At 44.0% G+C, this 16,176-nt stretch overlaps 1 protein-coding gene across 12 annotated transcripts in view; it reads left to right on the top strand.

Moving 5' to 3' along the window:
• Window positions 1–16,176, top strand: part of FHIT (fragile histidine triad diadenosine triphosphatase) — a 1,109,638-nt gene that overhangs the window by 861,578 nt on the left and 231,884 nt on the right. For all 12 annotated transcript variants that reach the window (XM_048859001.2, XM_048859003.2, XM_048859006.2 and 9 more), the window contains 2 exons: window positions 9,887–10,032; window positions 10,972–11,001. In XM_048859001.2, coding sequence (XP_048714958.1) covers window positions 9,887–10,032; window positions 10,972–11,001 — 176 coding nt within the window. The remainder of the gene's footprint in view (window positions 1–9,886; window positions 10,033–10,971; window positions 11,002–16,176) is intronic.

Raw genomic sequence — 16,176 nt, 5'->3', positions numbered from 1 at the left:
TTAGAGACCTAAAAGTGACAATTCTTCAACAGAAAAACTTCAGAAACAGACTCCAATGAGAGACTGCTGAATTGGAATTAATTTGCAAACTGGATATAATTAACTTAGGCTTGAACAGAGACTGGGAGTGGATGGGTCATTACACAAAGTAAAGCTATTTCCCCATGTTTATCTCCCCCCACCCCCCTGTTCCTCAGACGTTCTTGTCAACTGCTGGAAATGGCCCACCTTGATTATCACTACAAAAGGTCCCCCCCCCCCCCCCCCGCTCTCCTGCTGGTAATAGCTCACCTTAAGTGATCACTCTCCTTACAGTGTGTATGGTAACATGCATTGTTTCATGTTCTCTGTGTATATAAATCTCCCCACTGTATTTTCCACTGAATGCATCCGATGAAGTGAGCTGTAGCTCACGAAAGCTTATGCTCACATAAATTGGTTAGTCTCTAAGGTGCCACAAGTCCTCCTTTTCTTTTTGCGAATACAGTCTAAGTAGACGAGACTGGTAAAATGTGGGAGGGGAAGGGGAAGAACAGAAAGATGAAATGTCTTGCCTAAAACCAAGAGCTAGTCAGTGGCAGAACGAAGACTAGAATGCAGGTCTCCTCTGTCACAGTCCAGTGCACCATCCACTACATCCGTCTCTACTTGTGCTTCGTGTTATAAAAACACAAACTGGCCCGAGCCAGTTTGGGCCTTTATTTTGCACAATGTAGCCGCGTGGCAAGTAATACATGTTACTCCATTGTTGTAGAAACTATGGTTAGTGCAGCAATTTATGTGTGAGACAAGCTAGCTAGCTGGGGACCAAACAACTGATCTGGGAAGTAAGGAGGTGTGTGAGGGAGAAAGTGGAAAAAACTCTAACAGAAGAAAATGGCAAGTAGCTTAATATAAGCAGCAGTTTTGCTAGAGGTAAGTGAAGGGAAATTTTTCATTTATGAATGGTTCATTGACCCATGATAACAAAGCAGTGCTGCAGAAGAAGGATAATGATCTATTTAAGTATCAGATGTCCTAAAGGCAAAGGCTTTCCTTCTTTCCTTTTGAAAAATGAACTCAGATTAAACAAGTGTCCTTTTTCCTGTTTTACTGTTGACATGAATTTCCTTTTTATGAGTAAAATTAATTAGTTTTTCTATTCCTTTATTCCTGCTATGGAAATCAGGTCTGCATAGCAAGTTTCCAACTTTCCCCTTGGGCTCTAAGTTCAACCAATAGCGTCCTTTAGGAAGGTGCTTTGTACAGAACGCTTGGATGACTAGCAGATAAATTATTGGAGCTTTATTACGCCCTATAGCTGCATTAGCTCAAGGTAGTGATAGAGCATCTTAGAACCAAAAGCCCTCAAAACCAGACCATTTTTCTAATGTTCTCTGTTTTCTAATTCCAGCTAGCTAAACACGCATCACTACATATTTCTTCTGTTTCAAAATATTTTAATATGAGGAATTATAGTAAAAGAATTAGTGAATGTCTCTGCTATTCTGTTACATAACAGGTTTTCAAAAGTGCTTAGCACCCACAGTTGGCATGAGATTTCTCTTGTTCCTTTGAGAACAATAGGAGCTTCAAGGCGTGGAGCTCTTTTGAAAAAGCTAGTCCCAATTAGGCAGAGAACCGCTCCAATATTGTATCTGTCACCATTCTGATTCTGAAAAGTGATCAAAACAGAACCGCCAGGAAACTTCCATTTTCTCAAAGCAGAATTGCAAATGTATTTTCCTTTGATAAGTTTTGCGAATGAATTGTGTCCTTGTTTATGTAAGTAAACAATCCTTTGCACTTATCTGAAATGAGAGGTCGCTAATATCGCCTGGGGTTTTTGAAACTCAGCCTGACATAACCTTTGCGTGAACCTCTTAACTTCAGCATATCTGCAGGTTACAGCTGGAGTAGTATACAGTACGTTTATACAGTGATTATCTGTGTAACCCACCGATCAGGGGGTTAAATAAGGGAAGAAACAATGGGGAGGATACACATTTCTTGTTTTTGTTTGGAGACTCTGTGTGTCTACAGACTTCCCAGGGCTGGGTGAAGGGACTCTGCTAGATGGGCCAGAATCATCCAGAAATTGGGTGCGGTGGGCACTAGGTGTACTCATTAGCCATTTGAAGCTACTTATTAGGCGATTTCCATTGTGGGCAAGCAGCCTGGTGGGGGACACCCAGTGTCGCTTTCTAAGAGTGGAACTAATAGGAACTCAAGGGAAGGGAGCAGACTTTATAAATAGGAGGAGTGGGAGACAGACTTGAGGACCCAGCTATAGAGCAGCACAAGGGCCAGAAGGGTTAGTTGTAAGGACTGTGTTCCTGGGACTTTGCTGGTTTGTTGGACCTAGACTACAGGCTCATGGCGATCGGGTGAAGTCCCGGATGACTGGAAAAAGGCTATTGTAGTGCCCATCTTTAAAAAAGGGAAGAAGGAGGATCCTGGGAACTACAGGCCAGTCAGCCTCACCTCAGTCCCTGGAAAAAATCATGGAGCAGGTCCTCAAGGAATCAATTCTGAAGCACTTAGACGAGAGGAAAGTGATCAGAAACAGTCAGCATGGATTCACCAAGGGCAAGTCATGCCTGACTAATCTAATTGCCTTCTATGATGAGATAACTGGTTCTGTGGATGAAGGGAAAGCAGTGGACGTGTTGTTCCTTGACTTTAGCAAAGCTTTTGACACTGTCTCCCACAGTATTCTTGCCAGCAAGTTAAAGAAGTATGGGCTGGATGAATGGACTATAAGGTGGATAGAAAGCTGGCTAGATTGTCGGGCTCAACGGTTAGTGATCAATGGCTCCATGTCTAGTTGGCAGCCGGTATCAAGTGGAGTGCCCCAAGGGTCAGTCCTGGGGCCGGTTTTGTTCAATATCTTCATAAATGATCTGGAGGATGGTGTGGATTGCACCCTCAGCAAGTTTGCAGATGACACTAAACTGGGAGGAGAGGTAGATACGCTGGAGGGAAGGGATAAGATACAGGGACCTAGACAAATTGGAGGATTGGGCCAAAAGAAATCGGATGAGGTTCAACAAGGACAAGTGCAGAGTCCTGCACTTAGGATGGAAGAATCCAATGCACAGCTACAGACTAGGGACCGAATGGCTAGGCAGCAGTTCTGCAGAAAAGGACCTAGGGGTGACAGTGGACGAGAAGCTAGATATGAGTCAACAGTGTGCCCTTGTTGCCAAGAAGGCCAATGGCATTTTGGGGTGTATGAGTAGGGGCACTGTCAGCAGATCGATGGATGTGATTGTTCCCCTCTTTTCGACACTGGTGAGGCCTCATCTGGAGTACTGTGTCCAGTTTTGGGCCCCATACTACAAGAAGGATGTGGAAAAATTGGAAAGAGTCCATCGGAGGGCAACAAAAATGATTAGGGGACTGGAACACATGAGTTATGAGGAGAGGCTGAGGGAACTGGGGATGTTTAGTCTACGGAAGAGAAGAATGAGGGGGGATTTGACAGCTGCTTTCAACTACCTGAAAGGGGGTTCCAAAGAGGATGGCTCTAGACTGTTCTCAGTGGTAGCAGATGAAAGAACAAGGAGTAATGGTCTCAAGTTGCAGTGGGGGAGATTTAGGTTGGATATTAGGAAAAACTTTTTCACTAGGAGGGTGGTGAAACACTGTAATGTTTCACTAGGGAGGTGGTGGAATCTCCTTCCTTAGAAGTTTTTAAGGTCAGGCTTGACAAAGCCCTGGCTGGGATGATTTAGTCGGGGATTGGTCCTGCTTTGAGCAGGGGTTGGACTAGATGACCTCCTGAGGTCCCTTCCAACCCCGATATTCTATGATTCTATGATTCTATGGCTCCCTCATGCCGCTGGAGAAGAATAGGAGCAGCATTGCTGCAGGCTATGCAAATGTCAGACAAAAAGGGGGAATAACTACTATCTTGATGTCAGTATATTTCTTTCCCAAAAATCTATTACATTTGCAGGACTAAAATTACAGTAAACAGTATTACTGTATTACAATATCATCTAGCTTAATTTTCTCAAAATCATTCTTAGCGCTCTTGTTTTATTGCTGAACAAATAATTTGCTTACTTACCATACCGTATGTTCATCAGTGTTTACGTGGAGTTAAAGTTGCTATTTAAGGGGCTCATTCTGCAATCATACTAGTGTAAATCAGGAGCAACTCCACTGATATCCACAGCGTGACACCGATGTGGAACTCGTTGAGCGTCAAGCCTTAAGCCGATTGTACTCGCACTAAGAAACGCCTATGCCGTATAGTAAGTGTTTGCAGGATCCCAAATTAGGAATTATAGTACTGTTTAGATTGTATGTAGTGGTAGGATAGATGGGGCAGTTGTGTTCTAAGCAAGACCTTTGTACATTGTCTCAATACCCTTTCATTGTTTACTTGATGGTACATTCCACTGACTAATGAAGTGCTCTGAGTGGAGGTAGAATAAGTGAAAGGTAGAATAAGTAAAAATGTGTTTCCAGCATTCTGGACCTCAGGCTTAAAAGGAAACAGCTCTAATTAACTAACTGTACTTACACAAATACATAATGTTAATAATAGATGAGCATTTCTAGTGCTTTGCAACGGAAATGTTGCTGAAGTAATGACCATGGTTTTATTGATATAGTTCCAGATTTTTAAACTTGAATGCCTAAAGTTAGGGGCTTTACACCCAAGAGTCTCAAAGCAGTTTTAGGTGCCCTGTTTGAAAGGCCATTTTGCTTGAGGACTCACCCTCTGAAAATCAGACCCCTTTAAGCTGTCTCAGGTTGGATGCCCTAATCACTTACCCTCCATCCATTTTTAGGCACCTAAGAAATGCAGCCTGAATTTCAGAAGTGCTACATGCCAACTGTGACCCAGGGACGAGTTGGTGTAAAAGGAGCAGAAGGCATAGGGTATGCATAGTGACGTACAGGGATCCCCTGGGTCAGATGTTGCAGTGTTTTCCCCAGGAATTGAAATGGGGGGAGGAGAGGGGTCTGAATTTATGGCGGGGTGGTGGTAAGGGCCAATGAGGGGTGAGACCTAGAGGGTGAAGGTGGGCTGTATGGCACCATAGTAAAACCTGAAAAATGTTTCATGACTATTTTATTAGATTTAACTCATGTTTTAAAATCATCACACAAATTAAAGTTGGCTACTCAAGCCTTCTATGAAGCACTACATCTATATCCTTCTTGGTTTCTTGTTATAATTTTCATAGAATCATAGAAGCATAGACTATCAGAGTTGGAAGGGACCTCTGGAGGTCATCTAGTCCAACCCCCTGCCCAGAGCAGGACCAATCCCAACTAAATCATCCCAGCCAGGGCTTTGTCAAGCCTGACCTTAAAAACTTCTAAGGAAGGGGATTCTACCACCTCCCTAGGTAACGCATTCCAGTGTTTCACCACCCTCCTAGTGAAAAAGTTTTTCCTAATATCCAACCTAAATCTCCCCCACTGCAACTTGAGACCGTTACTCCTTGTCCTGTCATCTGCTATCACTCAGTATAGTCTAGATCCATCCTCTTTGGATCCACCTTTCAGGTAGTTAAAAGCAGCTATCAAATTCCCCCTCATTCTTCTCTTCTGCAGACTAAACAATCCCAGTTCCCTCAGCCTCTCCTCATAACTCATGTGTTCCAGACCCCTAATCATTTTTTTTGCCCTTCGCTGGACTCTTTCCAATTTCTCCACATCCTTCTTGTAGTGTGGGGCCCAAAACTGGACACAGTACTCCAGATGAGGCCTCACCAATGTTGAATAGAAGGGGAACGATCACGTCCATCGATCTGCTGGCAATGCCCCTACTTATACACCCCAAAATGCCATTGGCCTTCTTGGCAACAAGGGCACACTGTTGACTCATATCCAGCTTCTCGTCCATTGTCACCCATAGGTCCTTCTCTGCAGAACTGCTGCCGAGCCATTCAGTCCCTAGTCTGTAGCGGTGCATTGGATTTTTCAGTCCTAAGTGCAGGACTCTGCACTTGTCCTTGTTGAACCTCATCCGATTTCTTTTGGTCCAATCCCCCAATTTGTCTAAGTCCCTCTGTATCCTATCCCTACCCTCCAGCGTATCTACTACTCCTCCCAGTTTAGTGTCATCTGCAAACTTGCTGAAGGTGCAATCCACACCATCCTCCAGATCATTAATGAAGATATTGAACAAAACCGGCCCCAGGACCGACCCTTGGGGCACTCCGCTAGATACCGGCTGCCAACTAGACATGGAGCCATTAATCACTACCCATTGGGCCCTACAATCTAGCCAACTTTCTACCCACCTTGTGGTGCATCCATCCAGCCCATACTTCTTTAACTTGCTGGCAAGAATACTGTGGGAGACCGTGTCAAAAGCTTTGCTAAAGTCGAGGAATAACACATCCACTGCTTTCCCTTCATCCACAGAACCAGTTATCTCATCATAGAAAGCAATTAGATTAGTCAGGCATGACTTTCCCTTGGTGAATCCCTATAGGAAAAGTAATCCACGAGCCTCACTACTTAGATTCATCCCATCTTCGTAGATACTTTCCAAAGCCAGTAATAATGGCTGGAGTAATTTTAAGACAACAGCCAAGGATCACTCTTGAGAAAGCCAGAGGGTTTTCCCAGGTTGGACTAATTTGAACTTCAGTCCCACTGTATCTTCTATATTTTCCAAGATAGTCAGTCTTTTTGGACTCTTGCTGAAAAAAGAATATAATGAGCACATTAAATTTATAGCTTTTTAAAAAATGTCTTTTGAAGAGTCTGCAGCTCGTACTAGCGCTAGTTGGAGTAGATGGCTTCTGCAATGTGTATAGGAGAGGTGAGGGTTAAACTTTTCTCTGAGCAAAGTTTGTGCTCCACCATGTCTTCCAGAGAAGTTTGCAGCTCCATCAAATGCACAAGCTGCCATCTGTTTGGGGTCCAATTGACAAGCATTTAACTCATCTAAGATGTGGGTTGTCACAGATTTAGCTGATGTGTCTTCTATTACTTGAACATCTAGAAATGCATCTACTGGCCTACCACTGACCTCAAGATAACGTACACAATGACTTAATACTTGATGCCCATTTGCACTGGTGCATTCATCAGCCATGTATGCAAATTTTTTGAATGTAGTGAGAGAGTTCTTCACTTTTCGACTGTTGAATCTTTCACTGTTGCACCACGTGCTTCTAGCCAGTCAGTTGAGTTTCTTGCAGAAAGACAGTGAGCATTTGCTGGTCTTGTTTGGAACCAGTGTTCAACTTCAGGATGAACAAGTGACCATGCACTTAACACTGGCCTCCAGTTTGTAGTGTGTGGTATCTCTTGCTTAAATAGAAAGTATGATGCCACGGCCATGTATGTTCGCATGAACTGTGTTGTGTCTCCAGTATTCTTAACAGCCCCATTAACACTCACCGGTGTTGTCCTGGGTCAGTGGAGACTCAGAGGTGCTTTTGCATGAGTTCACCTCCCAGGTGGGGGGCAAAAAGGCACCTTGCTCGTTCCTCCAGCTGCTCACTATTCGCTCTGGCCACTGCTGTTCGTTGTGCCACCGTTCACTCCATCGCTCTGTTGCCAATGGCCCTGCGCCGTCACCTTCGGCTGCCACCTGCCACTGTGACCTCTGCGAGTTGGTCTGTTGAGATTCCACCAGTGGGGGAACTTCGCTGCTAGTGCAGACTGGGCCGTCTCTTCCACAGAAACACTGTCCCACAGCAGGTCTAAGCACTTAGACCTGCTTATCGGTGATTTCAGCTGTAATGGTCACCTAACAAACCAAAAGACTATCTATGGCAGGGGTGGGCAAACTTTTTGGCCTGAGGGCCACATATGGGTATGGAAATTGTATGGTGGGCCATGAATGCTTACAAAATTGAGGGTTGGGGTGCAGGAGGGAGTGAGGGCTCTGGCTGGGGGTACGGGCTCTGGGGTGGGACCAGAAATTAGGAGTTCAGGTTGCGGGAGGCGGGGTCTGGGCTGGGGTAGGGGGTTGTGGTGCAGGTGAGAGGTAAGGGCTCTGGGGTGCAGGAGGGTGGGACCGAGGGGTTCAGAGGGCGGGAGGGGGAATCAGGGCTGGGGCAGGAGGTTGGGGTGCTGGAGGGGGTCAGGGGTGCAGGCTCTGGGTGGCACTTACCTCAAGCAGCTCCTGGAAGCAGTGGCATGTCCCCCCTCCGGCTCTTATGCAGAGGCATAGCCAGGGGGCTCTGCACACTGCCCCACCTGCAGGCACCACCCCTGCACCTCCGATTGGCCCTGTTTTCTGGTCAGTGGGAGCTCTGGGGGAAGCACTTGTGGCGGGGGGCAGTGTGCAGAGCACCCTGGCTGTCCCTACACGTAGGAGGTGGACGGGGGACATACCGCTGCTTCTGGAAGCTGTACGGAGCAAGCCCCCAACCCCACTCCCCAACAGGAGCTCGAGGGCTGGATTAAAATGTTTGAAGGGCTAGTTTGCCCGCCCCTTATCTATGGAGCCTAATCAGCTGTCTTTAAACAGTGGCGAGGGGCAGGTCAAATAGTATGTGTCTCAGGCAGACCATCGAGCAAAACACCTGTCCCCACCCTCTCTCTTGATGCCCTCAATCAGCACAGGCTAAGTACAGTTCTATTGCCCTTTACTCCTGCAGTAAGAATAACAGCATTTCATTACGCCCCTCCCCCACGCCCCTGCATTCAAGTGATTTGTAACCCAACCCCAGCCAAAATCTATCACTTGGGCAACACAGCTCTGTTTGCTGGATACCTAGGTAGATTAGGTGTGAATGTAAATACAATTTGGTCCTGAAACCTTTCTCCCCAGCCCCCAGCTCATCACTAGCTGTCATTTAGACTTTGCTTAGGTATCATCATTTGAAATTATTAGGTTGGCCAACATCAGTGAAATGAATGCACTGACATTGTCATAAAAAAACAACAACTGTATAAGGAAGCTAGTCTATGTTCATACTTTTCAAATCTGTTATACTTTTTTCAGATTTTATTATACACTTTATATGCGTTTAAAGTGTGTGTTAATGTTTCAATTCCAGTTCAGATTTCCAAATAATCACTAAATTGGCAACACTGCATGTAACTAGTTCACAAAACTGTGTGTGTGGGGGCGGGGGGTGTAGGGGAATTTCAGGGGAGTGTAAGGAAATCCCTGGATATCTGCATGATGGTTCACCAAAGGATGGCATGTGAGGTCTCTACCAAGAGCCAGTAGCTCACTGGTCATCATAATCACTGCAGGCCCAGCTCAGTGAGTTCTGGGCACAGCAACAGTCTCTGTCCCTCTGTCCGGTGAAGCCCCCAACAGCCTTTGAGGCTCCCTGCTTGGTCAAAGTCCCAGAAGGTTCTCAGCAGCAGCTTCTTGCTTCCTACAAGGAGTTGAGCAGCATCTCCTTATAAGTACGGAGTTCCAGCAAGCAATCTCAGCTCCTCTCCAAAAACAGAGCCCACAGCATGCTCTCCTTGCATTCCCTCGAAGAGGAAGTCTCTCTCTCTCTCTCTCTCTCTCTCTCTCTCTTCCCCAAGGCATCATGGGAGTTGTAGTCAGGGTCTTCCCAACTGGAACACACCCCATTCAGTTCAGAGGCCCCTCTTGTAAACGGTGCCTACAATCGCGATAGGCTCTGAGTGCTCAGGATACTTTCCTGAAGACATTGCAATATCTATTTCGGGGCCTAACCTTAGACACCTAGGTGTGAAAATGTTGGCCCAGATGTCATATGTGTGAGGAAATGGGGAAGGTTTCTGAAGAAGCCACAATACTATTGCTGTGTTTTCACCATAAAACCCTTTCCTCCATTGTTTTAGTGGTGATTCTCAAATCAAGGTGAGTTTAAAAGTAAAGGGGAAATTCCCTTCAAGATGATGACCTATTGTTATGGCAGGGGGGAAATGAACAAACTGTTGTTCTGGAATACCTGGACTTGCACTTATGCCTTAACGACTGCCACTTCAGATGTCCTTGTTTGCCCACTCCGGCCGGTGGAGCGTTTCCGTGATCTGCGACCTGAAGAAGTGGTTGATTTATTTCAAACGACACAAATTGTTGGAAATGTGGTGGAGAAACATTTCTGTGGCACTTCACTCACCATTTCGATTCAGGTTTGTAAACTGATTGGCTCCAAAAGCTTTGTTTCCTGTTCGTGTTTTATCAAGCTTTTTCCCCTGTCCCATAACCCGCTGACAAGAGGACATTCAAACCATAGGAGCAGTAAATACTTAACAAATATAAGGAAGTAAAGTTTTGCTTTACTCAGCATAGCGTAACCTGTGGTGTTCACGGCTGAAGGAGGTTAACAATCAAATACCATGTCTGGATTCAAAGAAGAGTCTGGATAATTAATGGCAGCTAAAATGGTGCCTTTCCCTGCGAACACCACCAGGTGTCGTGCTTACTACTATGAGAAGATCCATTGGTTTCCAGTAAGTACTAATCCTAGTAGAAAGTGTTTGCAGGGCACCGCTCTCAATGAGGGTATTCACAGCCCATGATTCGAGGAGTAAACTCATTGCCCGCAGGCCAGAATTTCTCCCCACAGACAAGGCGTTGGCTAGGTTCATTATATAGGTTTATTACCTGAAGTATTCTTTGAGGTGGCATACTGAACTAGATTGATCCAGTGGTCTTATACAAAATAACAAATCCTTTTGTTTAAACCAAGTCTGGAGGTTAACCCCTTTTTTGACATAAGAATTTAAATAAAGAGGCTGTGATTTAAAGCAGCGCTTACAGTTCTGTATTTTATGTCCATGAATAACAGAAACGTTATTGCTAGCAATTAAAAACTTGGATCTGAGATCATGAAAAATGACAATTGTGCCAGTATTTATTTCCTTTTCACATATTATTTCTCCCTTAATCATGACCTGAAATGTAAAAGCATCTGGTCCCACATGCTTTGCGCTGAATAGGACCCAGGAGAATACTATAAATTAACACACAATGAAATTGGATTTAAATTATTAATGGATAATATTTCTGAATCCCCAGGAGATCCTTGTTAGCGCCACTTTTCTGATTCTTCTATTTTTTGCTTACAGGATGGTCCTGAAGCTGGGCAAACTGTGAAGGTGAGTGCTTATGCTTATTATGCAGGATACAAATTAACAAGAGACAATTATGAGAACTAATAAAAGATCAAAACTAGTCATCTGCAGAACATTGCTGTATCGTTTTGTTATCCTTGAGGTTAGAGAAATTCTGGGTCTGTTATGCCTGTCAATACTTGGATTGAGTTTGCATGGAACTGTGTTTACATTTCTCTTCTTTACTAGGCAAAAGTTTTCAGCTGTGAAAATACCATCTCTGTCCTTCTTACAGAGAGAGGCTCTCAGATCATGATTGGCTGTACCTTGTTTATTTCACATGCATAGTAAGCTATAGGGGGAAAGCAACTTTTGTTGTTGTTTAGACAGTGAAAATATTGCCTTTTCCTTCATAATTTCTTTGCCTTTCCTATTTATTACTGAATGAATTGAGGCTGATGAAAGGAACAGTTAAACTGAACTACATTAGAAAAGCATACTTCTTTTTATCCATGCTTTCTTTCTCCACGTTCTCATCACATTCTTGTTAGCAAAGTTTAAATCTAAAGGAGCCAATGAAGCTTAAAAATAGTTTTTAAGCCATGCTAGTGCAAAAAAAAAAAATCTATTATATTCTCCATTCAAGTAATAAAATAGATAAAATCCAAGATGGTTCTCTGGCCATGTTTCACTCCCCCATCATGCAAATGCAAACACAGATGTAGTTAGATTATCTGCCTGAGCATTAAATAAGGGCTATTTTTTATACTTGGAATCAAAGGAAAATCAAAATATGGTTATGGTTGAGCACTCTGTAAAATCAGATTATATGTCTTGAAGAAGCTGTTTAGGTTGATTAAGATAACTCCGACAACCAAATGATGGCAAACAGAAACAATTCACTTAATTCCAATCTGGCTTGTTGACCTTACCATTGATATTGCTTTTATTGCTTGCTGTGAATATCTAACCGAGAGCAGGGGAGTGGAAGAAGAAAATCTCCAGACTGCTGGGAAGCTTACAGGATGCATAGCACTGAAACACAATTTACTGCAGTGCTGCAACAAAACAGATTCTGTCGCTCCAGAGCTAGGCTGCTGGATTGCACTGGGAACGGGATGTTGATGGGTGAAAATGATTATTTTCAACCTAGTTTTCTTTAAAAAAAAATGAAGGCTTTGACATTAAAACCCAACATGATTTTGGAAGCAAGACACAATATTTCTTTCTGTTACCAAGATCATATTATCTTTCCCATGAGAGGCTCCCAAGAAGCTGCTATTTTAAAAAGTGAAAAAAACATTAGTGCTAATGATCAAAATTAGAAGTGAAAAATGTGATTGAGGACAGTGACTAGTATATGTTTAGGCTTTAAAAGATGCAAGAGAAAAGGCAGGTAAATATTCCTCATTTTCTGTTTTTACAAAGCGTACTGTGCATGTGTCCAGCCAACGAATTGTGAAAATATGTGGGCACATGGAATGCCCCTGTCCCACCCGTCTAACAAGTGTAATGAGAGGGTAATGACCCCCTGCCCAGCCCCTGGACTCAAAGAGTGTGTGTTTTGAGAAATAGGAAGTTAGCAGGTTGCATTTTTGCACTTTTCTGCATCATTGGACAAAGCTATAGTTTATTGCCATCGTTCTGATGATATCTCTCACCTGAAAATGCAAACAATGATTGTGCTCAGAGACTTAGGAACCTTCGGAACTGACCTCAGATTACTGTGATCTGAATCTTGTTTAAGGAAAATAGTGAAGTGGGGATGGGTAATTTAATAGCTATGTTCCTCCCAGGTGGCTGGGGATCATGAAGTCTGAAGTCACTTACTTGATACATGAATAATTTACACATCTTACATCAAATATGTAGTGTGTTGGTTATTTATATATAAGAGATGCACAGTTATATATTCCCATACAGAAAATGTTATTAACTCACCTCCAGGATGTCAAATTCATTCTGTGGAAGGGACTGCATTTCATTGTTAATTAGGGACAGTGGACAAGAGCATATATTTAGCATTATCCTCCCTCAACAGACATCTGCTGCTCAGGTCAGTAAGGCTATGTCTGTGCTGCAGAGTCAACTTGGGTCTGAGCAGCCAGATTACCCTTCCCCAGTGTGAGCAGCCATGCTGCAAACAAAGCCCTACTTTACCGGGTGTGTCCCCCAGTGCTGCCATCTGGGGCCAATCCGCTGGCTCTTAGTGCAGCAATAAGCTACACTGTCCTCTGATTCTTTCCTCGGGAATTGTGGGAGAACTTGTCTGCCTTTCTGGGCACATGGGGGGAATTGTGGGAAAGCACTGGAGGACTAGCTGCACTCACTTGGTTTGCCCTGCATCCCTGCTGCAAAGTGTATGGGGGAGAGAAGTTGTCAGCCCATGTGAAAGCAGCACTTGGGCATCACCCTGTAACCCCGGGCAAGCCAGCTAACCTGGGTTGAAAACACCACCAAACTTGGGCAGGTGTTTTTTGTGTTAGGAGAACACCTGGGTAACAGCTAGGGCTAACTCTGCAGGGAAGGCATACCCTAAGAGGCTCGCAAAAGATCTAGTGGGCTGGATCTCCAGAATAATTCCTCACAACAGCACTAACACTAAAAAAAGCACAGCCACCAGAAGTCCTATAATAACGTTTCTACCCGGTACAGTACCAGCCGGCTATAATCATGATGCTCATCCCCACCATCACACTAAGGCTCCAAACCTGCAAACACTCAAACTACTCACAGACCTAAAATTAAATATCTGCACAAATGTTTGCCAGATCGGGGCCTATAGCCTACCTACTTTTAACAACATTGTCACCCGCAATGAACACTTGAGAAGACTGCAAGTTTGCAGTTCAATCAGATTAAACAGTAGCCTATGTTGTAGAGTTTGCTTCAGTGCATGAGTGAGTCAGTCTGAAAAATTAGCAATTTGTTTGCTACTGAGGTCTGCAAAAGAAGGTAAGAAACAGCAAGAATCTTTTTTATCAGGGGGCTGTTTTAAAATGCTTACAACTCATAAACTAATGAGCCGAGTTATGTAAATTCTTTCTTGTACAAGAGGATGTACTATAATTTTGGAGAAGCTAGGCTGTCTTTTTCGTGCATAAGAAAGAAGTCAAATCCTATTTTAAGTATAAATCACAGCTTATCCTTCACTATGGAACCAGCTCTAATTATAAATGTTCTGTGTGTGTGTGTGTACATTACACTGTATATATAACAGATATATTGATTGCCAATGAGATGATTCTTTTGGTTTTAGTGTATCTATTGATGTCAGCTGTGATTCTGTGGTGTTTACATGAGGTGTTTAGGTTTTACCCAGAAATCCTATATAGTTTTTTGCAGTGCCAATCAAGAGCCTAGTGCTAGGTAGCCAATGCCATGATATCAAATGACCAGCTGGATTGGCCTTTATGCTGTCCTGCTTACCCTGTTTCTGGATTTCTCTTTTCTACTGGGATACTTGAATGGTGGCTTGTTGCAGAGTAGAACCAAGATCTTCAAATAGTCCACGTAGGGGTTTTGTAGCAGCTAATGCGGGTGATTAGAGCCATATCTGTTGTGTTCCATTCAATTTAATACTGCCTTTCGTGATCATGAGTGTCTAGCACCTAAGCTCAAATGACCAGCGTCGAGACTCAGACAGGGTGAGTCCCCCCCACTCCCTTATACAGAGCATGCAGTTGCAAGTTCTAGGCAGCTTCATGGTGCTTCTTCTAAATGTGCACGTGTGTATGTGTGAGAGAGAGAGAGAAAGAGAGAGAGAGAGAGAGAGATCTTCCCACACAGCAGTGAGTCCATCCCAGACCCCATGAATGATCTTCACTTGCTCAGGGGTCTTCTGCTCCCTCCCCACCCTGGCTGTCAGGCAACAGGACTCAACACATCTGCCTGGACAGGAAATCCTGCAGAGTCCTAAAGTGCAGAGTAAAAGGGAGCAGTGTGTTGTTTGAGGACCTCTGACACAGATTCTTTGCAGGGCCTGGGAATTGTTCACATTCCCCTGGACTCCTCTTCTACTCCCAACTTGGGCTCCAGAACGGGCCTGGAAATGGAGGGACAATTCTACAGGGATGGCTGACGCCTCCCTCCCCCACTTCCAAGCAGGCTTGTGGGAAATCTGCAGGTGGGAGATAAAATTTACTCTCAAGTCTGGGGAAATGATTTGATTGTGCATCCAGGAGGTGGGTTCTGCCCATTCCCCACTCATATGTGAAAGAAGCAGATGCTGCCGTTCACAATTATGCACGTACATTTGTATCCTTTCTGTTTTATTCTGGTGAGGTTTTTCTACTGTGCCTGTCATTGTGGTGTCCAGTTGCCTTCCAGTAGTGCCTTAATGGACATGACTCACATGCAGTTCTTTCCTTGTTTCTCTCTTCCTCTCCACAGGGGGAAAATTGCTTGTAGATTCTCATGTAAAGAATTTTTACTTCTTCAGTCTGTGCTCAGTTTTCTCTAGTGCAGGCCAGGTCCTTGCATTGCCCCTTGCATTTGGAATGGAAGGTGGTGAGCTTTGTGGTGGTTCAGTCTGTGTGCACCTGGACCATCCAAATCTGGGTACAGAAAAATCAGCTTAGTGGCTTAACACAGGGCTTTTAAATGTATGTCAAGTGAGCAGCGTTTGAAAATCTACCCTTGTGTAATTTACAGCCTTCTTTGTAAGACCACGTCAGTAAATGTGTATCCTGCCGTTGTGGGCATAGAGCTTATTAGGGAATGTACCCTCAGCCTGGCCTTTTATGTGGGATTGCAACCATCTGGGAAACGCCATGCATTCTGTACTCTTGAAAGGCTACACAAATCAAGCTGGCAGGGGCATGATGCAGCTAATTTGTCTGTAGAGACAAGATAATATTGCACAGCAAGTGACTGTTGCACAAACACCTATTAACACACATCTCATTCTGCAACAGTGTCAAAATCTCAGTCCTCTCAGCACTGCCTACGATATTCACGACTGTCAGCTCGCCAGTTTCAGGTTCACATAAAGAAATAAGAAAGCCAGGCTGATGTTGGCAGTGTGAGTATGTATGCAGAAATTTATTTTGTGTGTCACATATTCCACTAATTATTTTACACTGAGAAGATTGCTTCTCCATTATTTTTTGATGTGCATGTTTTTCTTTCACAGATGCTTTTTTAATGCTGCACTAAATCAATCCACTTGGTTTGCATTCTTTAGGAATCTTAACTTGAAGTGAAAAGTGCAGTGTTTAT

This window comes from Caretta caretta, chromosome 7 (genome assembly GCF_965140235.1).
Source record: "Caretta caretta isolate rCarCar2 chromosome 7, rCarCar1.hap1, whole genome shotgun sequence".
Taxonomy (NCBI): domain Eukaryota; kingdom Metazoa; phylum Chordata; order Testudines; family Cheloniidae; genus Caretta; species Caretta caretta.
The sequence above is the reverse complement of the archived record's forward strand: the minus strand, read 5'-3'. Positions and strand labels throughout refer to the sequence as shown.